Genomic DNA, 27,031 nt, shown 5'->3' with positions numbered 1-27,031 from the left:
AGAGTCGAACCTCACTCGGCATGATACGATACATCAAAATGATAAAGTCTTGTACATAATGTTAAGCCCTGTGTAATGCATAAATATGTAACAGAATGAAATAAAATATCTTTGCTCCTTAATTTATGTATGGCTTCGCGATAGGTTAGTTCTAAAAAGTGTTGTCTGTAGTTGGCCAGAAAGTGTCGAATATTTCTAGCGAAGAACCTTCGAGCGCGAAGGTATAAGTCACTCTGCTAATTCTAGCGTCAAAGATCCGCGGTGTAGCAATCGCACAGCTATCCAGGCCTAATTCGCACGAGTCCATAAATTCTCTTCAAACTCTCTGTTCACCACGGCAGCGTGACGGTTTTCAGACTGGCATCTATTCGAACACGGTCGTCCTTCAACACCATTCCGTGGTGATGACCAAGGCCGATAAGATATACAAAGTGAAGTGCACGTACGACATGTCCTCGAAGAACATCACCTTTGGGATGATGCCTATCAGGGACCCGGAAATGATCAGTATCACCAGCGCGCCGGAGGCCCCTCCTCCAAGGATTCGCATCCTCGACAGCAGATCCAGAGAAGTCGAGACCGTCCGCATCGGCGACAAGCTCACCTTCAGAATCGAGATCCCGGAAGACAGTGAGTCGCAGCTTTATTATTTATGTCCGGGAAAGTTTTTTCCCAGTGAACCGCGGATGCGAATCGTCACGGACCGATTAACGGAGATTATGATCGAGCAAAATCTGCTCGCTGCATCACGAATTCTGAGGCATTCCAAATAGAATGAGAGCCCCGTTACATTTTACGTTTCTGTGAAAATATGAAAAAAACTTCGCAAATCCTCGAACGAGTTTACTTCGGACAGATGCATCGAATCCACGGTCTATCGATCAGTCGCGGGCTGGAGATTAATTAACATTTTATAATTATTCCAATCGTATCGTCTTTACTGGGAAAAACATTTCAACAGTGTAATTATAGATTATACAAAGTACCGTTATTTTATACAGCTCCCTATGGTATCTTCGCTCGCAGCTGCGTCGCCATGGCGAAAGACTCGAAGAGCACATTCCAGATCATCGACAATGAGGGGTCGGTAGACTTTAATCGTTTGAAAATGCTGTTGCTACGTGGAACTTCCAGTAAACGAGAATCTTTTTTGCTTTTTCCAGATGTCCGGTTGATCCATTGATCTTCCCTAGCTTCACCTCTGACGGAAACGCTCTACAATCCGTCTACGAGGCGTTCAGATTTACTGAATCCTATGGAGTGATCTTCCAGTGCAACGTCAAATACTGTCTGGGACCTTGTGAACCGGTAATTAAAGAACGCTTGAAAATACGGTTGAAACGACGGTCAGTAACAATGGGGTCTTTTGATTGTAGGCTATCTGCGAATGGGAACACGAATCGGTGGAGTCATGGGGCAAGAGACGTCGAAGGAGCATCGCAAACGCTACGGAAGAAAAGGCTGACGATATGACATTGTCGCAGGAAATACTGGTTCTTGACTTCGGCGACGAGAAGCAGTCGGACTTCTTGAAGAGCGACGCTAGCATAGACTTCAACGAAGCCGGTAATTATCTAAGAAGAACAAGATTCGTTCATCCATTTAACTGGTTAGCTGTAGTTGTCAATATTTTGCGTTACGACAAACATACTCATGGAAAAAATAGTTACAATTCGCTATTTAAATTGCAATTTTAACAAAAACTAAAATATATTCGTAAATTTCAAGATGTTTAAAATATTTGGGAACCAAGACGAAAGAAAACGAACAAAGAGAAAAATATGAATAATTATTATGGAAAAACTGTATACGCTGTGAATTTGGTCACACAATTTAGGTGCACAGTTTTCTCAGAGGTCACCATAGCTAACTGGTTAATCGTTCAAGTTACAAGATAATGAGTTGATACATAAATAAACTCCTGATCTATATTCCAAATCAAAATTTGTTACCGAAAAGCTAATCTTCAACGCAAGTTGAGACTAGTGTTGAAATTACCATAAAAACAATGACTTGCTAATTATTTGGATCGGAAATTTATTATGTATCAACTCATTGGTTCATTTTGAAGAAGAACAAGGCGAAGACGGATCATTATATTTCTAGATAAAACGGTGACCATAGTAGAACCTTGCCCGACCAAGACGTCCGTCCTAGTACTGGGTGTGACATGCGCCCTCTTGGTCCTGATCTACATCTCCACTATCTTCTGCTACTACATGAAGAAGTCGCTGTCGCCTCGCAAAATGATGCCCTGAGGAGCAATCACCGCGAATCTGAATTCACGAGGGAGGCGATTGGGTATCGAAGATCGTTCGCGCGCGATGAGCCCGAGGGACTCTTCGTTCGCCTAAAGAAATCCGCTTTTCGCGCACATCGTTCGCACAAACACGCTCTACGTTTAATTCCTTCCCGGAACAGTGCGGACGTCGCCGATTTCTTTAAGCGGACCGCATTCCCAGTGGAACAGTCCTCGGACTCGTCGCGGAACATTCATCACTCACGATTAGGATCATCGCATTCAATTATTTCTCGCATTCCCGAGCCGTACGGGAACGACGGAAAATTTTGCAACCGGGATCTTCACAAGGGGAAAAGGGAAAATCGGTAGCATCCTCCAAAAGCAGAATCGTCTCGTTAAAAAGGGTCTCCGACGAGACGGGAAGGATCGCGCGCAGCGAAAGTCACGAGCCGGGTTGTGCAACGCTGTTAAAGAGAAACCTTTACGCCGATGGTACCGAGACCGCACTCATTATAGAACACTTTAAATATAATTTCACGCGGACATGCGACATTATTGGTCGCGGGTGACGAGGATCACGAGGCGTGCCGCTTGTGCAACGTCTCGCGAGGGGGAATAGTTTAAACACGTACTTACACACGTACACACAGAATCCCACGTGCGCGTGCACATCTGAGGATCGATTTCGCATACGGCGACATAGGTGACAAACATACATCGACTTCAGAATATCTTCCACACGTATACAGAGGACTCTCTTACACTTTAACGCATTTTACGTCTGATTCCATTTCACACTCCTTTATACATAATATTTATCGTGCATATCTGGATCTTATGGATCGCATAATGGGACGGAGATCGTAGGGATCTCGCGTGCAATATTTCGAGCGGGAGGCGAGTCGCGGAACAGAATCGGTTCTCTCGGCGGCGATGAGGAAACGATCGATATCGGGGACGATCTCTTCGTTCGCTCGGTCGCGAGCATCGTCGTCCGGGCGTGAAGTTGTTCCTCGGTCCTCGCAGGATCATACAGTTCATTCTTTTCTAAGGAAAGACGACCGGGGACAGCCCCAGCGGCGAACGTTGCAATAGGTACACTTTTATTTAAGGTCATCTTTAGACACAGCTAACTGTCTTTACTCCCTGAACGGCTACTTCTGATCGGGTTGCAAAGAGTGAAACAAGTGGAAGGCAGCGACAGTCATCCCCTTCTCTACCCCCACACACCATTTGTTCAATGTGTCACTGCCACGACATAGGGCCCCGTCCGATCCATTCGGCACGGCCCTGGGCCCGACTTTTTATTCCACGCGAATCGACTTGTAACCTGTATCAAGACTAGCGATATTTAAAGGTTCACGCTTCACTAACGTCTTTAACGATACAACATAGCGTTTAAGGAATAGGAAATAAGCGGAGCATGGAAGCATAGTTAAAAGAAGAGAGAGCAAAGGAGAACGAGCGAAAGAGGAGGAGAGCGTTTCTCTCGATCGCGGTGTCCAAGTTTTCGATCTCTCGTGGTTACTGGTGCTTTTGTCCATCGTTTTCAAACGCAGTTTTTCCTTCTTTCACTTGCGACGAATGCTTCGGTCTTTCGTTAGATGCGATCGCCGGTTCAACGAATCCGGATCAGCGTGTAGAGCGGCCGGAGAATGCCGACGCATTCGGCATCGATCGGGAAATCGATGAAGGTGCCAAGCTCTCGGTTTGAATACTTCGGCCCTTAGCGTCGGAACAAACGAGTTTTCGAAATTTCAATGAAAATTTTCACTATTACGAGAAGTTTCATTGTTAACAGGAATTTTATCGTCGTAAGACCATTTTAAAATTCAAATATCATTGTCAATTGTTAAGAGGAATTCCATACCGATCAGAGTGCAGCTGATAATAAATCGAAGTACGATAAAGATACTTTTATATATTTATTTTACGGAAAATGAAAATCTGAAGTAACTCGCATTTCAATTAATGCTCGGCCCATTCATCGACCGTTCCCGACCTACACACAAATTGGTACGGCAATTGGATTTCTGAGGTGAGAGTCGGCCTGCCGAAGGGGTGGAAAACGAACGAGCGAAGTGTATATATTATTGGATTGTAGTAGGTACTCGAAATGGAGACACGTATACAAGCATCAAATATCATATGTATTCGTACTCTATTTATGTAAGCGAAAGTTTAAACAATTAAACTGAAAGAACATTTTCGAAAAACTCCGTCAGTTGTGTCAAAACCCCTTCCATTCCACGCTGTCCCGAGATCATCAATCAATCCTTCCCATCATAGGACAAGCGAGCAACGGTGCGAAGGATTCGGAACCGATTGGTCGAGGGCCAAACACCGCACCGTCCATCTAATGCTTATGATTAATTACTCGTGCTCGGGTCACACGTGTGTACCGTTTATTGTTGCCGCGCGAATATTAATATGAATCACGTTGATACAATTGCGGTTCGAAGATTGGTCAGTTGACTGTAGATAAAAATAATTGCGAGCGTCTTCGTTTTAAAAATAGAGCCGCGCTGTTGCGTACGACGTCTGAAGGATATACGCGACTTAAGCGGGACTTAAAATTACCGCGGATCGTTGATCGATTCGTTTGATATTTACCTGCCGATCCGAGTAATAAGGAAAAAAATATATTTATTTGCACGAGATACGGCCGGCGAGAAAGGCTGTTTCGTTAATTCTTATAAACTCGGACGATACATATTTCCGCGGTGCATTCAACGGTACAACGAAATCGCGAGTCGATGACGAGTCATCGTGCTTTAACGAGGTTTCAAAGGCTAGCGTTAATCGATAAGAAATTTAACGAGCTTAACTTCTCTCGACCCTCGCAGGCGGCGGTTATCTGGACGATAAATACTTTCAAGCACGTTCGTCGAAAGACGTTTTGCAATAGACGATGGAGAACGACTGAATCATTTTCAACCGCAACGAATATCTTTGGCCGCGTTTCGTTTCAACCAGCGAACACACGGTAAAATTGCGTTAGATCTCGTGCAATTTTCGTTCAACGATATCACGCGGTTATCGGCTTTATGGCTTTTTACTTTAAGTCAATTAAAATTGACCGGCATCGATATTCAATCGGAATTCAAGCTACGCAAAGCGGCCGTTTTAGAGGACACGCGGAAAGTAATAATAAAAAGAGCGCCTATAACATGTTTCGAGGAAATTTCTTACACATGCCTTAGGTAGAATCATTCAGAATACTTCCTGCAACATTATCACAAAGGATAGAGCAAGGAGCAGAATATTACAAAGCCGATTGAGCGCTTACAAAATTGTTCTCTATTTTCCTGAGGCTTTTTCAACTTTGGACGCAGCCCTCACAGTAATTTCGAACTCAAAGTTGTCCAATCCTACACGGACTGCCCTAAATAAGATTGACTCACGCCCAAAACATAAAAGTCTGAATATCGCTGCGCGCATTATGACTAATGCATTAACATGGATAATACCAATTTAGCATATGGTCTAATACGAAACCAATACTTATTAATCATCGCGCGATAAAAAGCGCCGATAAAAAAAGAAAAGAAAGGTAAGGTCGGAGCGTCGATAAAGCGAGTCGCGGATAACTCATCGCTATTTAGACACTCTTTAATTTTTTACCGCTCGGTCGATAAAGCGAATCGCGGCCGCGGTGCGCGCGGCGAGGTCAGAAACTAGACCCGTAACGATTTCGTGCTCGGATTCAAGGCTTTCCACGTAAACGGGGAATCATAGCGGAGAGGATGCTAAAGGCAGTCGTGGTTTCGAGCTGTGCTCGTCGTTCCGAGTCGCCTTTCCGTTGTCTTTCGTCGCCCCCGTCGTGCCAAAGGCGAGTGTATGGCAACCTCGTCAACCTCGATACGCCTTCGCCAATGATAAGATAAAAAGGTTAGCATGTGTACGTTTCTGGTCGAACGGAGACGCGAACGTGGGCGTTGTTGCATTTCGCCTCGCCTCGTCTCGCGAGCTCCGTTCCTCCCGTTTGATTCACGATCAATCGTCTTTCTCCTTTACGCGCGTGGTTCGTGGTCAACTTCCAACCTCCCCTCCTCTCTGCCGCCCCTTAGCACCACTGCCTTCACCGCGTTCCGCGTTCTCGACAACACACGGCCCGTTCCGGCATTCACGAAAGAAAGCGTAAACGGACCAAGGCGTAACGCACGAATCGCGCGATATTTCGGCGCGGCGAGGCGAGGCGAGGCGAGAGAAAGAGAGAGGCACGTTCTCGTGGCGCGAGGTTAAGCCACGATCCACGAAGGTATGCGCAGGTATGCAGCGAGTAGGCGCCATCGCGCGACCGCCCACGGAGAAGGTATATTTCTGTATTCGTGTAGGTACGTGGGCAAACGAGCGATGCGACCAACTGTGACGCCTAACCTACGTGCACGACCGGAGAGAAAAAAAAATGATTCATGCACGGCCGCTGCACTTTTGCTCGATCGCGGTCGTCCGATCACCGGCGAAACATAATTAAGTTTCAATCGTTGCTCGAACGAGCGGCGTACGGATCGTCCCCTTTTTTTCTCCCGCTTCTTTTTCAACCAGCTAGACACCTTCCGGTTGATGAGATTTTTTAATTGAACGGCGCTCACGTTTTCATGCCGGATGTCGCTACCTTTTGTTTGATGCGCGCATTGAAATTCATCTGAATCACTGAATCTCGTTTCTTTCGTGACCTAGCCGATGGAATTCGAGGGAACCGACGATTGAGGAGGATTCGGACGTTCCGTCAAAGTGGCAGTGTGTGCACGGATAAGTGTACTTATGCGCCGGCTAGAGACTGTACACGCAGACACGCGTGCGACGAGAGAACGTATACAATTCGACAGCGACACACACACATCGATAGAGATTCGTGCGCTGGTGCACGTGTGGCGCTCTCCCAGTTCGCGTGTACGTAAATAAACTTAGGTTATAAAGTCGGGAATGAGATTTTAACGAGAGCTTCTTACCGGGAACATGTTAACCATGCATACTTCTGTACAGGAACACGAGTCGGCTTGTAATCCGTTGCTTCTCGGCGAGGTTATTCTCGAAGATAAAATTCGAGCATCAGACGGAAGTATTCTAATTCGTGACTGTGAGTATCGGCGACGCATGGAGAGTTGCGAATGCGTGTGCGAGAAAATGTGGGTGTGATTAGCCGGGAACTAAAAACAAAGGAAACTCCGTCGCATATTTAGTTTGACGGAACACAGACGGAGAACCGTATGACATTTATTGGAGAGAAGCGAACCGAAAGGCTGGACAATTTCAGCCCGAAGTAATAAGATAGAATTAATCGTCCCTGCACAGCGAATATAACAGGCGACAGCCTGTCTGGTCTTTGCCAAGACTCTCGAACCGTGCTTCTATACACCGGAGGGCTTCCACGCTCACGGAAGAGAAGGACAACTTAAGAGAAGGACGGTCCTAGCAAGCTTTTTGCTACGGACCGAGACCGCTGACGCCCTTTTCTTTCACGCTTGTGTTCTCGCGTGGCTCTTACCGCATAAGTAAGGTAGGTAAGGGCCAACGAGTAGTATGCCGCAGGATTCAAAGGTGAGGTGTCGCAAGTCGAGGCATTGGTAAATAGGAGTGTTCCGTCTCGCTCGCCCCTGAAGACTCCCGATCTCTCGACTTCGCACGGCATACCCACACGCGAGTACGTGAAAAAGAGAGCAAGGAAAGCGAAGGCTACGAACCCGAAACGAGCGAGCGACCGCGAGAGAAAGAGAGAGAATGGTCGGCGTACATCATTTGGGCGCCGAGAAGTCTGGCGCGACCAGGCCAAGCCAGGCCAGGCCAGGCCAGAGGCGCGTCTCTGGTTACGCGACCATTTGGGGCGCCAAGCATGGAACGCTGAGGAGCGTCGAGGGGCGAGACGGCGAAGCCACGGATAGAAGGGAAAAACCATAGGAGGGCAAGGCAACAGAAAGAGAGAAAAAGAGGCCCCGTGAGGGGCCAGTATACGGAGACGTAGGTAGGCGTCCGAGCATCGTTGAAGCAAACCGGGGAATCGCGTAGGGTGGGTGTATGTGTGCGGGTTTTGCGAGTGTGTGCGACGGTTTGAAAGGAGAGTGAGACGGGAAGGAGGGGAAATCAACGAAGGGGCCCCTACAGGCTACATTCCAGCGGGACACGAGTTTTCAAACATGGCTACCCGCGTGAATGTAGGTCCACGACCGATCCTATGACATGCACACAGTGAAACAACGCGAGTTACAAGATCTCTCTGTCTCTTTTTCTCTTTTCGGTTTGTCCCGGTTCCACTTTTGTAATCTGCTCGGAACGATTCCCTCCCATAGTGTGCTCTTTCCCCCTAATGTCTGCTCCGTCACACGGTTACACAGCAACCAGCCCACAGAATCCCCTTGCCCCTTTACACCATCGGGTTCTCCTCGTCTCCTCTCTCTCCCCCCGCGGCAACCCGGACGGCCCGGCCGACCGAGCTGGCGACACCCTGTCTGGCAAGACCGGCCGACGGACAAAGGAGGGGGAGCCCGATCGCTGTGTTGCCACGTCCTCGGACTTCGGGCTGCGCCTACCTTCGGCCCCAAGGACAAATCCGATGAACGTGCCAGCCGTCGTGGCGTACTTAGGCGACTGCCGGTCTGCTACCGCCGCGGCGCTTTCCACACGCATTATGCCTCCTCGCACCGGTATTATTCTCGATAGCCGTTATCGCTGTATCTCGGCGTTCGGCAAACAATCGTGAAATTTACGAGACGCCTTAATTAAAAGACGCGTAGAACTGGCTCTGGCCATCAACGGGCTGGATCAAGCCGAAAGGGAAAAAGTCAGAATTCCGCTGACATTAGCCACGAAATGCCTGACCGATGAATCGCAGCTACAGAACTATGCGAAGGCCGAATCGTGCTGAGAGGCAGGTACCTCTGATCGCGATATTCGCTGGTCCTCATCGGACGTGCAGAGTTGGAGCAGGCCTCGGAAGAGTCAACGTAATCGCCGAAGCGAGAATAGCCATTGAGATTCTCGGAAGAACAGCAGGGTGCTCCTTCGAGGAACCGCAGAAGGATCAGCGGGGACCTCCTCGTTTCTGCTGGTGGCGCGAATCGTGGAAATTTACGAGGCCTCGCTCGTTTCTTTCCACGCGACCCTATCTCTCCCTCTCTCTTTCTCTCTCTAGCTCGTGTTCATCAAAGTATATACTAACGCAAGGTTTGCGTCATTGCTCGCAGGTCTCTTTCAACGTCCGTGTATATACGCACACACCAGCGGCCTACGTGCGCAACCGAACACGACATGGCAACCGCGCGAAAAGCTAAACATATTAACTGTCGGCTCACGCCACAAAAACAACATGATCTCATTCCGCGACGTATATGCAAGAAATTTGCGATTCGCATGCACGCCAGGAAACTTCATCCACTGATAACTCCCGGCGGGATTCAGCGAGGGGGCGAGGAGCAAAGCGACGGAAAGGGGAACGAGCGGCGACGAGCGCAATAAAATAAGATCGTGCGGAAAGTAAAGAATAATTGACCAGCAGTGACTCGTAACGGTAAGACAGCAGAGCATGCTGGTTAATAACCAGTAAGGACAATACAGATCGTATTACCCTGCCGGGGTTTATAATAGGGACAACTTCGAACCCTAACGAGGCTGCCATTACCAACAAGCCGACAGTGCCCACGACCGTTTTTCCTGGAAGGTAAAATCCCCTTGCCCTCTCTGGCCATTCCCCTTTATTCGAGTGCCAATAAAACTTCTCGGCCGACTGTCGTCAGTGTTGGCGCTCGGGTACGGCAGGCTTTCAAGAATCGTATACCGTATGCGAAGCCTGACGTAGGTCTTCAACGATTTAACCTAGATAACGCGCCTAATCTCGGCGAACGGGAAAACATCGTAACCCGAGCAGCCGCGTACCGTTCTTACGATACTGTTGGCGATTGAAACGGTCACCAAAGTCGATCGGGTTACGATAAAAATTCCCCTAGTAGCGAGATAGATGCATACATATATACATATATATACACACAGACCACAGGCATACGTATTCGTTACATACGTACACGCTGGCTGCGTGGACGCGCGAGAAGGCGAGAAAAGGCACGGGCGCGCGCGAGCCGAGGAGAAAGGCGAGCAAAAATCTAGGCTCCATGCTGGCTGCCACGGCTCGCCCGAGCAGAGAACGGGTAGCAGCCAGGCAGGCAGTCAGACGAGCACGGCAGACAACATGGCGCCGAGAGCGTCGTCACGCCGGCGTGACGTTTCCCGCGCGCGTCATTAACGGAAGTGAACACACAAAATGGCGGAGTTTTACGGCGCTGAGGTGTGAAAGGGAAGACAGAGATGAACGAGGAAAGAGAGACAAGGTTCGAGGGGAACGAGAGGACCGGCAGGAGGGGTGGACGGGTGGGCGCCTACGGGTGCGGGTAGTCAGGCGGGATGACGAGAGAAACGTAGAGAAAGAGAGGAGCCTAGTAGTTGGTGGAGGTTAGGTCGGTTAGGCGTAAAGAAAGAAGAATGACTGGTGGCCGGCAGCGGTGGACTCTAGCGCCTATGCCGGTCGAGTGGGATGTTGGGTATGTGTTCGTGGGGCGCTTGTCGGATAGAGGAACAAAGAGAGACGAAGGAGAAAGGCGGAGAGAGGGAGAGAGAGAGACGCGAACTGGAAGGGGAAGTTACGGTGAGAGACCGAGAACGAGCGGCGAAGTGAGAGAGGACGAGTTAGTCGTTGTGGGGCTTCTAGAGTGTGCGCACGACAGAGAGACAAAGAGAGCGATAGAGAGTTGTTAGGTGGGAGCGAGCGAATCAACCACGTTGGGGGGGGGGGGGGGGGGGGGAGGGAAAGAGACCGCTCAGTGGGAAGCAGCCGCAGTCCTCGCCCAGTGGTGGGGATGAAAATTAGTTACGGCATCTACCAAGAGACCTAAAAGGAACTCCGTGCGCGGCGCGGCCAGGCAAGCACTTCGTGCAATGTTACGCGTTAAGGTACCCCCGTGCGTTGTTGGCAGTGCTCGGTTTCGAAGCTCATCGTCGTCATTATCGCCGTGGTTCTCGTCTTCGGTGTTCGACGTGTGACACGGTCGTCGACGTCGTGCCGCGAAAAGAGTCCGGTCGGTCGTGTCGGTTCGGTGGGTGCGCGCACGCGAACAGAAAGATAAATAGATCGACGAATAGAGGAATAAACGGGAGACAGACAGAGGGAGGTCAACACGCGTTATGGCTCATGGTGTGAGCGAGGTGCTCGGTGAGGGGAACTCGGTGAAAATGGTGCAAAAGCAGCAACAGCAGCAGCAATCGGCGACACATCAGCCGCAGACGCAGACTGCGAGGAAATCAGTTGGAGTGATGGGCAGCAGACGCATATTCGCGCCGTCGTTTAAGCTCAGGGTTCTCGATTCGTACCGAAACGACATCGATTGCCGCGGCAATCAGCGTGCCACCGCGAGAAAGTACGGGATCCATCGGCGACAGATTCAAAAGTGGTTACAGTGCGAGGATAATCTTCGTAACAGTTGCGCGGAGGGCAACGGCAATGCGAACGGTGTGGTCTCGACGACGGTGATCCCTTCCGCGGGTGTTTCCAAACCGGACGGTACCGTGACGGAAGCCACGGGGCCTGCCGTGACTCCAGCAGCGCCGGCCTTGAACCTCAGCCTCGCCAGACTGCACGGCGACGAGCTGGCTACACAGCAAGGGCCCCCACCTCTTCTTCCTCATCCTCCTCATGGTGGTTCACCCTCGTCGCCCCAATACGTGGCTCAATCCACCACGGCCCCGGCGATGCCCGTCCGCGTCGGTTATCCGGAGTACAATATCAATCAGGAGCAGCAACATCATCATGTTCGCCGGGAGCCGGACGATCGCGTGCAGGTGACCGAATCGGTTCACGGTTACACCGAGAAGGAGCAGTCCAGGTACTATGTAGTTAACAACTCCGACGGACACAGGGAGATCGAGAACTCGTCGACGTTCGACGGCCGCGAGGTGAAGGTGTACCAAAATCTGACCAGTTACCGGGGACACGAGCATCGTTACGAGGCGAACGACATGATCAGCAATCAGATTCATCATCGTTCGCCGAGCCGTAATCGGTCCCAGAGCTACGGGGACGTGGATTCCTCGGTGGACGGGAAACCGTCGTACGGTTTGCTACTAGCGCCGTCGATGATAAAGACGGAACGAGCGAGCCCAGACTCGGCGGCGACGCCAGGGCCGTGCGAGTCGACGTGTTCGCCCGGTGCCCTGAGGGGCCCGGTCTCGCCTGTCTCACATCCAGCCAGCAGCAGCTCTAGCAGTAGCAGCGGTTCCACGACGTCCGTTCACTTCGATTCCCCGCGGGCATCCGCGAGCCCGTGCCTGCACGTGCACGTTCACGCACACGCGTCACCGTCCCCGGATTCCGAGAAGCCCGGGGAACCGAGCGATATCGAAAAGAAAGGATCGGAGGACGCCGCGGATACGGAAATCGGTAGAGCCGTGATCAAGGAGGAACTACAGATCGAGGAGGAGCAAGAGGCCAACGAGGATGGAAGAGAAGCTGTGTCCTCGTACGATTATCAACGACCACCTGTCGACTCGCGTCCGGTGAGCCCGGTTCACGATCGGGAAGGGTATTCCTTGCCGTCCAGCCCCAGGGGTCCGACCAGTTCTGGGAGATCCAGCACCAGTTGCTCGGACAGCGAAATGGATCCTCTGGACTGTTCGTCCGGCAGTCAGAACTCTTCGAACGATCTCGCGCGGCGCCGATCGTTCTCGCTCCGATTCAAGCTGGACGTATTGGACGCTTTTCACAGGGACGTCGGCGTGGCCGGCAACCAACGCGCCACCGCGAGAAAGTTCGGCATCAATCGCCGCCAGGTACAGAAATGGCTCGGGCAGGAGACCGAGCTCAGAGGCGAAATCGCGGTTCGCGGCAACTCGCGGCAGCGGCTAGGCCCAGTCCAGGATGTCGCCGCTTCCGGTGAGTCACCGGTGGATCTAAGGACGTCGAACTACGTGTCCAGCTTATCTCAGGATCGAATCGAAGCGGAGTACGAGCGCTCGCCCCCGCCGCTTTACTGCTGCGACGTGGGCTCCTCCTCCTCCTCCTCGTCCGCCTCTCAGCATCTTCCGTACTACCAGCATCCGATGGTCGTGGACACGTCGGACGTCGATCCAGTCGCGCCTTGCAATCTGTCCTGCTGCGTGGACAGTAGCCACGTGGCGACGCCGGTCACATCGTGCTACCAGGAAGTGTCCTTAAGGGGATCTTGCTACTCGGACCCGCAGAACAGGCAGTACTGTTATTCCCCTAGAGAGTACCCGTCCGAGATCACCGTGCCGGAGTCCACCGAGGAATTGACCACCTCCCCGCTGAAGAGACTCCATTGCACTTTGTCCTGCTGCTACGAGGCAGCCCAGTCGCCGAAGAGGCTCTGTCTGGAATCCGAAGAGTCCGTCATCAGGACGAGTCCTTGCCAGGAGGCGCCGCCCCAGGACACACCGCTGTGCCTGGTGAAGCCGAAGAGGTTCATGGACGCTTCACCGTCGAGAACGGAACCCGTTACCAGCACAGTGCCCACGCCGCCCGCGTCCGCCGCTCCTCCACCCCCGGGACCAACCAGCAAGAAGGACGGCATCCTATTCAAGCCGTACCTCGACAACCCCGTCAGCAAGCCCGCGAAGGAGCCGCAGGTTCAACGAGGACTGTCGCCGGTCAGCAGCCAGAGTATCGTCAATAACAACAACAACTGCCAAAGCATCTGCAACTTGAACGAAGCCAGGGGCCACGACTACGCCCTTGAGCTCAGTCTCAGACTGCCGATCACCTGGAGAACTCATCCAAGCCCGTACAACGAGTTCCCGCAGGTCAGGAGCGCGTTCGCTAGGTACCCGGCGAGCCCCCACTACACCTAATTCGAAGACTTTCCTCGATCCCCGATCAGGCGGAACGGTTTAGCGGCTTTAATATCTTAGACCCTCGCTGCGAGCTGAGGAAGATGCACGCGCGATCTCTTGGTATTTAATACTAGAACTATCGGATGGGTCGAAACTGACCCATTCCTGATTTCATTTTTTCCAGTTATTCTACAGATAACAGATGCTTCTCTGAAAAAGTACTGGAGAAACTAATTTAGCGATACACAAACTGAATTGCAAACCAACTGAAGTCTCAATCATTGCAATGTTGTGGTTTCTACAGAACAATTTCAAAAAGACAATTTAACTGCTAGATAGTTCTAGTGTTAATTTCCTATACGAAAAGCCACGCGAAAGTCAATCGTGTATTTCCAAAATTGTTAAAAGAGGCGTTAATGATTTTCGGAGCAACGTTTAGTTTCCGTTTCACGTTTAGAGTATACTCCGGTAGCTTTCTAGACCTTCGTTTGGGGAAAAGGACTTCAAAGGATCCGCCGGCGAAGGATTGATTGGTACGTGATCCGCGACACGTCGTCGTGCACCACGTAAGTGTTTATCGTTTCCACGGATCGTCGGTGCCGCGTTATACATCACGATAAAGACCCAATCGGCCATTGGACGATCCGAGGCGTGGTAGGAGATCGTACGTGGTTGCGTCCTCGTCTCTTCTCGCATCTTCTTTCAGCTTGAGCGGCCAACCCCTCGCACCCCGCCGCGTCTCATCGAAAATCCGCGCGCGCGTATATCTAAACCTTTTTTTTTTTATTTCGCGGCGCTTTATCTTCGAGATTACCGCGGACGAGCCGGCTATCGGCTAGGCCGTTTAGAGGTCGCGCGGATTCGCTATAATTACGGAATTATGTCAGTCGCGGCGCCCGGAGATACCGATCGCGCGCGCGGAAAGAAGAGAAAAAAAAAGCTGAAACCGCCTCGAGGACCAAACGTTATCTGTTGACGCGTCGTCGTTACGCAATTCCGCGGACGACCACCGCCTTATATTCTCCGCCAATTGCGCGTCGCGGAACGCTTCGAATTCGACGCGTTGAGTTTCTACCGTTTCTACCTCCATGATTACGCACCCGTGCGCGCGCGCGCGCGCGCGCGAGCGAGCTGCCAGCTCGGTCGTTCAGGTTCCGAGAAATCGAACGATCGCGCCACTGGCCGGACTTTTCCAGGAACCACTCGCCGCTTTTCTCGTTCCGCCTCCGTCGGGGATCGATCCTTCTTAGATATCCGTTTAATTGCTCAAAGAATTTCTTCCATGCGCTCGCGACGGGCCGCGCGATTGCACGCGCGATGCGCAAGTATTACGACAGGGTTCCGGTCTCCGTGTTTCTTTTCTCTCGTCGGTCTTCGTCGTCCTCTGCCGGTCGCAAGCTCGGCCAGCGATGGGCGTTCCGTGGTTTCGCTTCGCAATGATTCGATGTTTTCCTGCACTACGACAATTTGAATCAGTTCGAGTTTGATTTGATCGAAAGTTTCGGAAAGATTCGAAGCCTTGGCAGCACTGTGTGGATCGGTGGGTTTTGAAAGTCTTGAGGAGATTCGGAGTTTTTACGAGTTTTAGTGAAATATCCGCGAGACTTGCGGATTAACGGAAATAGGACACGATGTTCGTAGGTTTCGAGATTGATCGAGACTCCGTATCTTTTTAGAATTGTCAAGGATTTTTGGACCCAATGAATTGTTCGAGACGTTCAAAATTTTGAAGACTTTCAGAACTATCTATCTATCTCTCGGATCTTCTCATGATTTTTAACATCTATCGGATCTTTTGATAACTTTCAAAGCTACGAATCTCTTCGAGATTGTCAAGAGATTCACAATTCGATTCGAATCACACTCGAGCTGATCGGAATCTTTCGTTAGAAATTCGAAGCGGTTCGAAACACTTCGGTGCCCATCGCTGCGCGTCTCTTTCTTTCCGCTTCTTTCCTTCCCGCCGGATCGATAGCCTGTAAATATGTAAATACGCGAGCGAGGAATCGACCGATCCGTGATCACGGTAGGTGTGGTACACCGTGGGAGGATCGAACCGATCACGGGGTACTCGCGGAAACGCGAGAATTCACGGAAACCGATGCGTTCTCGCGTAGCACAGTTCGTATGATCGATTAATAATTTGTGTCAATCGGTTCGATTGTCCTGGTGTGCCCGGCCACTGAAACGGGAAGGAGAGAAATGAATGATACTCATCGGGAAGAGTATCACTTCCGCTAGAGAATGCTCGGCGTGCCTTCATCTCGGTCCACGAACAAATGCGCAGAAATTTATACTCGTAGACTTAGATGTACATAAGCGAGTGCACGTGTATGTGTGTATAGATACATAGGAAACGACATTTTGTTGGTCGAAACGTTGATTGAAAGTTCATTTGTGGGTCAGTTCACGTTTGATCTTTAACAGTGCCTGGACGATGGTAATTAGGGTGTCCTTCATTGATTTTTCGATGGAGAATCAAGATCTACATTAATTAATGCATTTAAGAGTCTGAATATCTTGTGTTGATGATTGCAAAGTTGACCAAAGTCACTCTCATTCAGTTTACAACTTTTAGAGTTCAATTTTGCATTTACTTTACAATTGTTCCGGTTCTTTCTATGTAAACGCCCGTTGCTAACAAGTGATATCGCTATGTACAATCAGTAGACTGCGGATTTCCATGCATTCCTAGGAAATTTAAAGGTGCACAAATGCACACGATGCACACGATGCAAGAGAATATGTAACATATCTAAAATGTAGTGTACTCGTTGATATTTGTCGGGAGAAGCAATTTTCTATCGTAGTTATATTTTTCTAATTATATTATTGAAAACTTGCATAAAGATCCGCAGTCAGGAAGACAGGGACATCTAACTATCAATTGCTTCGGCACAGCATAGGATAAAGGAAACACATTTTGCCTTTTACATCTGTTAGATTCGTCCTGTACATCCATACATACATATACGCACGAACACACACACACACACACACACGGACAATATATATATATATATTGTCTATGGAAAACAATTGATTCGCAAAAAGTCTGAAGAGTTCGTTCTTTTTTCTAAAAAGAAGACACGTACACATGAACGCTTCGAGTAAACCGCGTGCCTTATACGATATTCGGAGTGAAGGGCGAAATAATTTTATAAAATTAATAAAATGATACATTATTAAATTTATTAATCTTATAAAACCGGCTGTTCACCCTGGTGATCTTAAATTAAGATCGTCGAGTCCGGCGAAACAGGCCGATAGAAAATAAATTGGAATTATTGTATGGACACTCAGTGCCGTTAGATTAGAGCTACTTCTTGACCAGCGGCGTGCAATCGTTAATTAGTTCGGTACACGGCAGATGATTGATATTGTTCGTTAGAAGTGATTCGTGTATCGTTATGTGTGTTCTGTACCATTGTTATTCGCAATGATCCTACCGCGGATTCTTACGCAAAACAGAATTCCCTGTTCGCTAGTTGAACGTAAAAATTAGTAATGAAGTTGAACTAGATACCATAGGAACATCTTTGTTCTGAAGTTGTGCAATTCATTTTCAATATCTCGAGTGTAGTTCTCTAATCAAGTTCCTCGTTCTACGATTTCCTTTCGTTTTCGTACACTTTCCTAATATGAACATCCATTTCCCGCAAAAATGGGAAATGTATCATTATTTCTTTTATATATGATTAATGATTATTACTTCCACGGTTCTTGATGATGTTATAATTTCCTACAAAGTGGAAAAGGTAATAATAAACTTGACAGAACAAGGTGCGAGAAAAATCAGGAAGTTCAGGTTCAGTCTGTAACGAATGGATTGAAATTTATTGTGGCTGTAATTGAATGGATTCGATCTTCTGTTTTACTTGATTCCATTGTTATTCGATACAGAAATGCATAAGAATCCGCAGTCCGGCAGCAAGCATCATCGCGCATCGTCCTCCGCCGCCCCCACGCCCGCGCGTTCCGATTTCCGAGGCGATAAAGCGTTCCCTTTTTATCGCTGCAAACGACCTTCGCGCGATGAAAGCTCACCGAATCAACTCGCTCGCGATTCCGCGCGAAAAGCCACCGTAACCGCGTATCGCGCATCGATAGAAAGAAGGCAGCTGAAAGGAATGTAGTAATTGGCCAGCGTGAAAGGAGCCACGCCTCCTTTCGCGCATTTTTAGCCCTAATGTGCTATTAATCGGTACGGTTACATGATAATCAATTAACGCCATTAATCAGTGGTATCAAAAGTCCTGTGACATGTGAGCCATTTTTGAAAGTAATAACTCGATTTAGTTGAACGATCAGTTCATTTATAAGAAATCGCAATCGACGTGTTCAGCTACTAGAATTTTGGGTTTCTCAGTGTTTGGTAGCTACGGTACACGGTATTAGGAACAATTAATTACTGAATATCATTAAAATATCATATTTGTTTCTCGTTAAACTATTGTCAAGTTACTTCTATCCAACCTCACGTTACCAACCAAGATTTCTGCATCGATCCAAATCTGAATATTACGATACCTTCGAGTATCGTAATTAGTATAATTCTTTATTCCCGAATCAACGTCGAACATTGTGAAAAGGTTTAACCCTTCGATTGCCAGGGGAAATGTTCATTCTACAGAAACATCCGATTGCTAACAATACTGAATCTGCAGAAAAGTTTAACTTTCGTTTAATTTGCTATTAATATCAATCAATGCTTCACGAAACACCAATTACACATTGGACAACCGTCGCAATCAAGAAAATCAAAAATATGTTCAACAGATTTCACGAACGAAGCGTATTTCGATGCGAAAGGAAAATATTCTCGGAAACATGATATATCGTTTTTGGCGCAGAAACGGCGAAAGATTAACATTCCCTTACGATGGTTTCCCGGTTATCGCCGTATCGATTGGAAAGGAAGAATCGCGGGCGCGCGTCATCGGCGACGATCCGTCTGCGGACTGTAGAGAAGCGCCGTGCCGCGCCACGTTCGCAAATAGAAAATAGCCTTCTGCGAATCTTGGAACGGGAACGGCCCTAGCCGAGCAATTGAGCGCGGCGAAGAACGGGGCAATTTCGTAAATGACCGTCGCAGACGGACCGGTTGCGTCAATGTTTCAATATTCAGGCTCAATCGAGCTTGTTTCGCGTGCGTGCACAGGCGCGCGCGAGCGCGGTAACGATCTATCTGGTACATTACTTACAAGCGTCATCGGCGACCGACGCAGAATGCGAGCACGTCGTCGATTGCTCGCGGGTCAATGGTATTTACTTACTTGTCTACACCTGACGGATCGCACGTTTCTTTCGTTTGTTTCCATTCTTGCGAAGCCAACGGCGGAAATTTGAAAGACAAACCGATTTTTCGTTGGATCGATGTCGCATGTAACGGGAAAGCACGAGGGTTCTTCGTTTCTAGATGTGTACTGAAAAATGTTTGCTATTAAATCGAAAAATCGGTTTTTACTATAGCTCTCTTCTTGTAGGACCATCGTGATCTACATTGTGAATTTTGTTCAGAGACTAGTGACCTCTGGGAGCATTTGAGATTGATTATCATTTTGATTCGAATTTTTCTGTTTCCTCTGTCAGGTGTTTCACTGGAGAATGACTTTCTGTTCGCGAATCTCTAGAACCACCGAATGACTCCAAACGAGGCGACTCAGATTTCTTGTAAAGCATAGAGGAAAAAGTAGACAATTTTATGAAAAGTGATTACGTTAGTTGATTTATTGATGCGCGAAACTGAAGTAAAAATCAATGGACAATTTTAATGAACACGTTTTGATGATTTCTATTGAAAAATACCGACTAGCTAATCTGATACCTTGGTATTTTTAGCGTGAAGTTTCGTCAGCTCGTTTATCATCGGAACGAACGTGCGAAAACGAATTTACAGTTGGACCCATCGAAACATATCATATCGTAGAAAATAGTCGGGAATCGGAACGCTCGCGGCAGGTGCGAGGGAAACGGTGTTACACAGCCTTGTCCGCGGCGTCGTCGATAGAGGGTCAAGGCGGCAATGTACAATAAAATGTAACGTAATCGTAAGCCATAATGAATTACATAATGCCATAATACGTTTTACATAATGAACGAACCGACGATCGACGGTGGTGTCGAATCCGACTGACGAAATGATGGAACGCGTGCGTGCGTGCGTGCGTGCGTGCGCGTGTGCGTGTATTAAGCGTGCCGACTGCAGCACGAGTGAATGCGTGTGTGTTCGGTGTGCGCAGCCCATAAGAGTCTATTAAACGAGGCGATGAGCGTACATATACAAAAGAAATATATATAAATGTATTAAAAATATGTAAATATATATTTTTTTTGTTAAGTGTATAAAAGTTTACGTAAAAGGACCACCGAGTATACGCGAGGCGTTCATTTCTTGAAATTAACAATGCAAGATGAAATATACAAAAACTCGATAAAATGAAATGATATTCAACGGAGCGACGACTTGACGAATTGAAAAATCGAAAAATCTACATTGCACTACATACGTACGCAGAAAATGAATTTTTTCCATAAACTTGGGAAGTAGAGTCAATCACTTTACCCTATGAACGTCTCGTATACCCAAGTGGCAGGGTTCAAACTTCCGTGGGCGAGCCCCCGCGTTTTCAAGTCCGTACACGCGGCGTGTAGGCAGAAAAGTACGTATACAGACAGAGAAAGTGAGTGTAAGAGAGTGGAAGATACAAGAAGCGAGAGACACAGAGGGGAGGGACAGATATTGTAATGTCGCAAGCATAATGCTCGTGTATCGTATATGTGTACAAAGAAATTTATATATATACATAGTGTTGATAGAACGAGAAAGAGAGAAAGGGAATGTGTATGTGTGAGTGTATGTGTGTGTGAGAGAGAGAGAGAACAGAGCACGTATATATGTATACGCAACTATATATACATATATTGAAATATTATATTTTAATACGATCAAGTTATAGATATATTATATATATATACCGACGAAGCGCCTCTTAAAACTCGCCCGGTGCCTTTTTGAAATCGCCCGTGCCTTACAGCTTCGCGCGAGGAAGCAATCAAGGACCAATTAAAACGCGTGTCCTCGCGTCCTCGACACGAGCCACGGTATATATATTTTATATCGCGTCCTCCGATGACGAACACGCGTCCCCCCCCCCCCCCCCCCGCCGCCGTTCAGAAAATAAAAAAGAAAGATCCATCGTCACCTAGTTGCTGATCTCTCGGCAAGGACACGCGACAAAGGAAACACCGGTGAATTCGTCCATGCGCGTTCCAAACAGTGTAACCGATAATCAGTATTGAATTTTATTCGATTTATTTATTGGCCGACGAACCGTCGACCGCCCGACAACGACGACGACGACATTATGTTCCGTTTACTTTTCCAGCGGGGACCGATCGAGAGTTTGTGCGCTCCCCGTTACTCGCCGAATAAACGAAATCAAAGTGAACGAAAGAAACGTTTTGTTGCACGCATCGACCTGTCGTTGCGTTTTGTTTCCCTCACCTCTGTTCTCGTCGCTCTCCTCTTTTCCATGGACTCCTATTCGAGTACTCTCGAGAAAATTTGTAGGATTTGGGACTCGAAGTTTCGGGGAATGCTCGCGTTGCGAAAGTTTCCTTCGCCGAGGGGCGGTTTACAGTGTGATAGTTAGACCGTGGATGATTTTATGCATTTATCAATCAACTTCCCGCGAGCTCGTGGTAATTTCCATTGATTCTCGACGACGCTCTTCCAGAAGTCGGTTCGTTCAAGAAAGATCACGCGTCTCCGAGTGAACGCGTGGAATCGAATGGTGCAAAGTTTAATCGTTAGATTCAACGGTATCTCTAGAGATCTCAGAAAAAGCGATCGATCACTTCCGTGATGCAATTACGTAGATTCATTTATATTTACCAGTTTGGAAATCCCAGTATTTCCGTGAAACTACACTTTCCAGTTTCAATGGAGAAGGGACAAATCGAGCATGTTTCAAAACTAGTAATAACGAATTTAAATCAAACCAATTTGACACGTGCATTTCTCAATGGTCTCTTAACGATGCGTTTTGGAAGAGCCGGTGTATTCCAAGAAGATTATTTACATAAAGATCCGCGGTCTACCAAGCAATCGAAGGATCCATTTTTCCCTGTATCCCGGCGACGCGTTACCCGTTACTGATCCCGCGCGACGCGTTTTTCCCATCCGGCGGGAAAATTCGCTCGATTACCGACATATCCGTTATTGTGATTCATCGGGAGGAAGACGGTCGAACGAGAGAGGGAGAGACTGAGAGACACACGCAGCGCACGAACAGATATCGAGCGATCGACGAATTCGACGCGTTTCTTTCTTCGTTTTTGTACGCTCGGAGCAATCAGAAAAGGAATCATTGTATTAAAACATTGTATTATATAATGCGAATAGATTATACACGAGAATAGGATTTTCAATGAAACTTCGGAGACAAATACAAGAGACTATTTTAAAAGAAACTTGTGGAGTTTTGATGTTTCCGTTCCTTGTTTATTCCTACGATCGCGCTTCCGGATCGCGAGCAGCGGATCGAGGCACGCGCGTCGAGCTGAAGCAACGTCTGCTCGAGATAACGGCGAGCCTGATAATCCCGAGGAAAGTTGATACAGTCGAAGGGTACACACACGAATTGATTTCTCTGCGGCTCGCTTTCCTCGCTCCGCGATTTCGACTCGAATCCAACGGACGATCACGCGGTGGTATCGGTTCGACGGTCGAGCCGCGGGAATCGACGTTCAACGATATTTATTGGACAATTGGAACTTTTACTCTTGATCGGTGCAATTTCCGTTAACGGTAATAACAGGAACGAAGATTTCAATTCAGCGTAGCTAGACTGCGTGTCAGGCTTTCGCTATCGCGCTTCGGAGTCATCGCGATCAGAGAAACGAGAAAAAAAAGCGGGGCTGCGTCGTTGCAGCCATTGTTCTTCGAGTACCTTTTCTTCGGTGGCTAAGGTCGTTCGCTAATCTTATCTGATGAAATCTCTCGATGTATCTGCGATGGAATAAAAACGTTCGATCGAAGGAATTGTGAAAAAGAGAATCGGTTTCATGAATTTCTTTCGACGAAGATTTATTACAGGCCGATCTATGGGTTCTCCCCGTGGATTACTGAGTGTTTGACGAAATCTTGAAACAGTCGCCACGATTGGTCAGCGTTTCTCCCTTACGAATAATTCGATTGACGGAACTCGGAGAAGGATCAGCGTCACGAGGGAGATAAGCAGAGACCAACACAAGGCGAAACTCGTGCACTGAAAGCGGTCACGTCGATGCGACCGACGGACGCATTGTTTCCGTTATCGCGGCCGATTGCCAGTGGCCGCGGATCGACGATCGTGCACGTACCCGCTAAACTTTCTAAGCACGCAATCGCGCGCTTGCCCACAGGAGAACCTGCGATGCACTTGGGCAAAGAATGACGTAAACGTTCCTTTGACAATTAGCTGGCTCGTTTTCCTTAAAACTAAACAAGGTTTCTATGATTTCCAGTCTTTCCTGTAGACTATCCCCGGTGAAGATTGGGAATAATTATTTACGTGATTAATGGTACTGTGGTTTACATAGTTAATATAATTTTCAGTATACTATATTTAATATTTATTATTATATTTGATATACTAAATTTAATATATTACTATATTCAGGTAGTTACCATTCTTTAGTTACTATATTTTATAACGCTGAAAGTTTCATGAATACTTAAGTTCAATGTTAAAGTCTGTTGCAAGTTGAATATTCCTTCGTAAAAAGCATAATGTAATCATTTGTTCCTGAAGCTTTCGCATTGATTTAATCCTGGATGCGGAGTTAGAGATCCAGGACATTCTAGATTAATCATGGTAGCCCTAGGTCGACGACTGCTAGCCCTACGAATGGCGGATCTATGAAATCCTTACTTCAATGGTAAAGTAGTTACTATGGTAATAGTATCTTTTTTAAAAAATGAGTTTTCGTTCATTAACATTTGCATCTGGGAACAACGCGAGTCATTCAACGTCCTCTTTCGATTTCATCGGGCAACAAAATCCAATGATAACGAAATATGATTTGCAGTTCCATTGGCGCGCTTCTCGCAAAGAATGCGCCGCGTGCGGTTGCACACGTGCAACGGATGATGCAACGTATCGTAACGAGCGCCCGAAGCACGCGGAATAGCAAAACTAATTGAACCGTAATGAGCGACGATCGGACTGCGAACGATTAGGAAAAATTGCGCGGATCGTTCGCAATAATGAAGTTATAAACGTTGATTTCTTTTGGAAGGGATCGCGTTTCAAAAGCTTCTAGAGAACTTGTGCAACGAGTGACGTGGATTCTGAGAACGACGGTTAATCCTAAGTTTAAGAAATTCTCGTCGTTACGAGTTTACAGTGACACTTAACATTGTACAATACAGAAATCTAACTTTACAACCGGGAAAATTTGCAAATACCTGATTTATCGACCGCGGTAAATCAAGCAATCATATAATTCGATAATCTTTTGCAAATTATTGAAAGAAGAATTCGACTTTTACATGTTATTCGTCTTTCAAAGTTGATGTTTTTTCAATATCAATGAAAATTCAAGTTCAAACGATTATCGACAGTTCCCGGGCGGAACAACGACAGAAACGCTATCCGTTTTGATTGAGGCCATCGCGTAAGCGCTAAGCAGACCTTGAATCGATGTGTGACTGTTGCAACGCTTCAATCAACGCCAATAAATGTCACCCGGCTGGTGCAATGCGATTAAGAAGGGTGCAGTGGCACGTACGCGCAAAAATTCGTCTGATCGCACGCTCTGGAGGAATGCGTGCGTTTGCCATTTTAAGAAGGTTCCTTTCGAGCTCATCTACTCGACCGTGTTTAACACTAGGACTAATGAGCAGTTAAATTGTCTTTTCTTAATCTTTTTATACAAATTATAAGGGTGCATTTCTTAAACTTTCTATTGACTTGTATTTTCATTTGTATATTATGAAGTCAATTTGTTCAGTAATTTCTCAGGGTGTCTACGTCATTTGACAGCAGAATAAGAAATCAGAGTCACGTAGGTCCATTTGGTAGTCGCGCTGTTAAACTAGAATTTCAATGCGTCCGTTGCAATTTAACGAGACTCTCTTTGACGTTAATGTCCTGCGAACGCGACGTTCGATCCTTCGCGGACCGTCTCGCGTTCGAGAATAACCATTGTCACTGCACAGGCGGTAAAAAGAGAAAAAAGAATCCCACGACAGAATTCCCCTGTCGTCTGGCATCTTCAACCGGAAACACGAAAAGGATACCGCGAAGCATCTGGCCCGGCTCCAAAAGCCGAATAGCGTGACTTCTGTTTGCGAGTAGAAGATCAGCCGCGAAGTCTCGCGCCTTTCGTTCATTATTCTCGCCGTGTGCCTGTCGCCTTGTTCCTCGATATCTATCGAATAACGATCGCACAGCTCCGAGGAGCGTTTCGGACTCGACTCCCGTGACTTGGACAAGAAAATCTTCGGAGCAACGTGACCGACCGTCATCGGTATATCGCACTGACTAATTATAACGGATATCACATTGATCTTTTGCAGGTTCAATCTACAATCGACGATCTTTGGGTATGACTGCTTGATGGACCTTTGATAGGATTCGTCGTGAGGCTAGGTGTCCATTTAGAAGTGAAACTATCATCAGTTACTTTCGAAAGCATTTTTCGGTAGTTGATGCTGCCTTGAGATGAGTTTGACAGTAGAATAGTCAGTCTCAACGCACTATTTACTTGGCGAAAAATGTTTTCAAGAGCAACTTGCGACAGTTTTACTCTCAAATGAGTTTCTTTCTTTTTTAGTTGATTTATAGTCACGCTATAGGAAATAAAGAATTGTTGTTAATTCTTTATCAAATAAAGCATCTTATATACTTTACGAGACTCTCAGTTTGAAAAGATCGGTAGGCTAGCGAAAAATACGCGACTGGCAACTTGTTAACACGCTAATCAGTGTGATAATCTAGGATAGGACACGTTTTCTAGCGTGGCAAAAAGTGGAGAGTTAAAAACTTAAGAATGGATTCACTGAGCAGCGGGAAATCGGTGTTTACCGCGTTGCAAAAGTCCAGCCAGAATTTATTTTTATCTTAGACGAGCACCGCCGTCCCTTCCTCCTGACGTTTCCTCCTCGCCGCCGGCCCACGTGTCTTTTTTTCCCCCTAGTCGTCGCCGTTTCGCTTGGTCCTCTGTTTTTTCAGTCGTTGTCGTTTTTGGGTACGCGAAACGTTCGTCTTGCCCGACGGTTTTCGCCGTCGCGGGGAAATCGGCTGGATTGTTTTCGATCCGTAAAACGACACCCGCGTTTCTGGTTACAGGTCTAGCAGTCGCAGCACGCCGGAGAAGCGTAAGGCCGTAAATGACGGAGCGTTATGAGTCGCCTGAAGTGAACGTCGCGCTGACCAAGGAGGAGATCCACAAGAGATACCAGGACGCGGCTCTAGTCATACACAAAGTAATCGTTTCGTAAGAGTAGCTTGTCCACCGGTTCGCTTTACATGTAAAAACGTTTTATTAACAGCGATCTTGGATTCAGACATTGATCTGGTACAAAAACTGTAGTTTTAAAAGCTAAGAATCGCTTCAATTTTGGTTCGTTTAATTCGATGGCTGATGCACATTTTGTTGCAGGAGCAACAGACTACGCGGGAGGTGGTTAATTATTTAACTTTTGGGACCAGCCGTAGAACCATGGAATACAGCAATTACGGGAATCAACCAGTTATCGTGAGGAGACCGGCCGGTTCCTTAGCGGTTCAAAGTACCGGAGTGTCCTCGCAGATATTGAGGATATATCGAAAGCCTCGGGATAGTTGTGTAATTAATTGATGTCTAGTATTAAATATTGTACACTATTATAAAGTAAATGTTTATGTAGTTTGCGATAGTATTCTACATTTCTGTTGCGGATTGTCGTTCTAATCCGCTAGTTTGTTT

At 47.5% G+C, this 27,031-nt stretch overlaps 3 protein-coding genes across 12 annotated transcripts in view; all 3 read left to right on the top strand.

The window, feature by feature from the left end:
- tyn (trynity) overlaps positions 1–4,458 on the top strand; it is a 171,808-nt gene extending 167,350 nt beyond the window's left edge. For 5 of the 6 annotated variants that reach the window (XM_076371991.1, XM_076371990.1, XM_076371989.1 and 2 more), the window contains 5 exons: positions 342–630; positions 1,002–1,083; positions 1,164–1,308; positions 1,377–1,566; positions 2,107–4,458. In XM_076371991.1, coding sequence (XP_076228106.1) covers positions 342–630; positions 1,002–1,083; positions 1,164–1,308; positions 1,377–1,566; positions 2,107–2,258 — 858 coding nt within the window. In that variant the 3' untranslated portion in view covers positions 2,259–4,458. The remainder of the gene's footprint in view (positions 1–341; positions 631–1,001; positions 1,084–1,163; positions 1,309–1,376; positions 1,567–2,106) is intronic. The other variant, XM_076371992.1, reaches the window with a different exon arrangement.
- Positions 4,459–5,970: 1,512 nt separating this feature from the next.
- LOC116430554 (uncharacterized) lies at positions 5,971–26,931 on the top strand. 5 transcript variants are annotated; one of them, XM_076371995.1, is made up of 5 exons: positions 5,971–6,133; positions 6,926–7,138; positions 7,232–7,325; positions 26,413–26,549; positions 26,726–26,931. In XM_076371995.1, the coding sequence occupies exons 4-5, from the start codon at positions 26,454–26,456 to the stop codon at positions 26,921–26,923; spliced, it is 294 nt and encodes a 97-aa protein (XP_076228110.1). In that variant the 5' UTR covers positions 5,971–6,133; positions 6,926–7,138; positions 7,232–7,325; positions 26,413–26,453; the 3' UTR covers positions 26,924–26,931. The 5 variants fall into 5 exon arrangements, with proteins under 5 accessions (XP_076228110.1, XP_031840717.1, XP_076228111.1 ...); XM_076371996.1 differs by lacking the exon at positions 5,971–6,133 and adding an exon at positions 6,319–6,513; XM_031984857.2 differs by lacking the exons at positions 6,926–7,138; positions 7,232–7,325 and having other exon boundaries at positions 5,975–6,133.
- LOC116430552 (uncharacterized) lies at positions 11,021–22,549 on the top strand. Its single transcript, XM_076371824.1, has one exon. The coding sequence runs from the start codon at positions 11,414–11,416 to the stop codon at positions 14,090–14,092; it is 2,679 nt and encodes an 892-aa protein (XP_076227939.1). The 5' UTR covers positions 11,021–11,413; the 3' UTR covers positions 14,093–22,549.
- Positions 26,932–27,031: the final 100 nt, after the last annotated feature.

The sequence above is a fragment of the Nomia melanderi genome, chromosome 11 (assembly GCF_051020985.1).
Source record: "Nomia melanderi isolate GNS246 chromosome 11, iyNomMela1, whole genome shotgun sequence".
Lineage (NCBI taxonomy): Eukaryota > Metazoa > Arthropoda > Insecta > Hymenoptera > Halictidae > Nomia > Nomia melanderi.
The sequence above is the reverse complement of the archived record's forward strand: the minus strand, read 5'-3'. Positions and strand labels throughout refer to the sequence as shown.

Bases quoted from the DNA above. Each gene is read 5' to 3' on its own strand.
- LOC116430554 (XM_076371995.1), top strand. From the start codon at position 26,454: ATGACGGAGCGTTATGAGTCGCCTGAAGTGAACGTCGCGCTGACCAAG. The intron at 26,550-26,725 runs GTAATCGTTTCG...ATTTTGTTGCAG, and splicing joins CGGCTCTAGTCATACACAAA to GAGCAACAGACTACGCGGGA.
- LOC116430552 (XM_076371824.1), top strand. From the start codon at position 11,414: ATGGCTCATGGTGTGAGCGAGGTGCTCGGTGAGGGGAACTCGGTGAAA.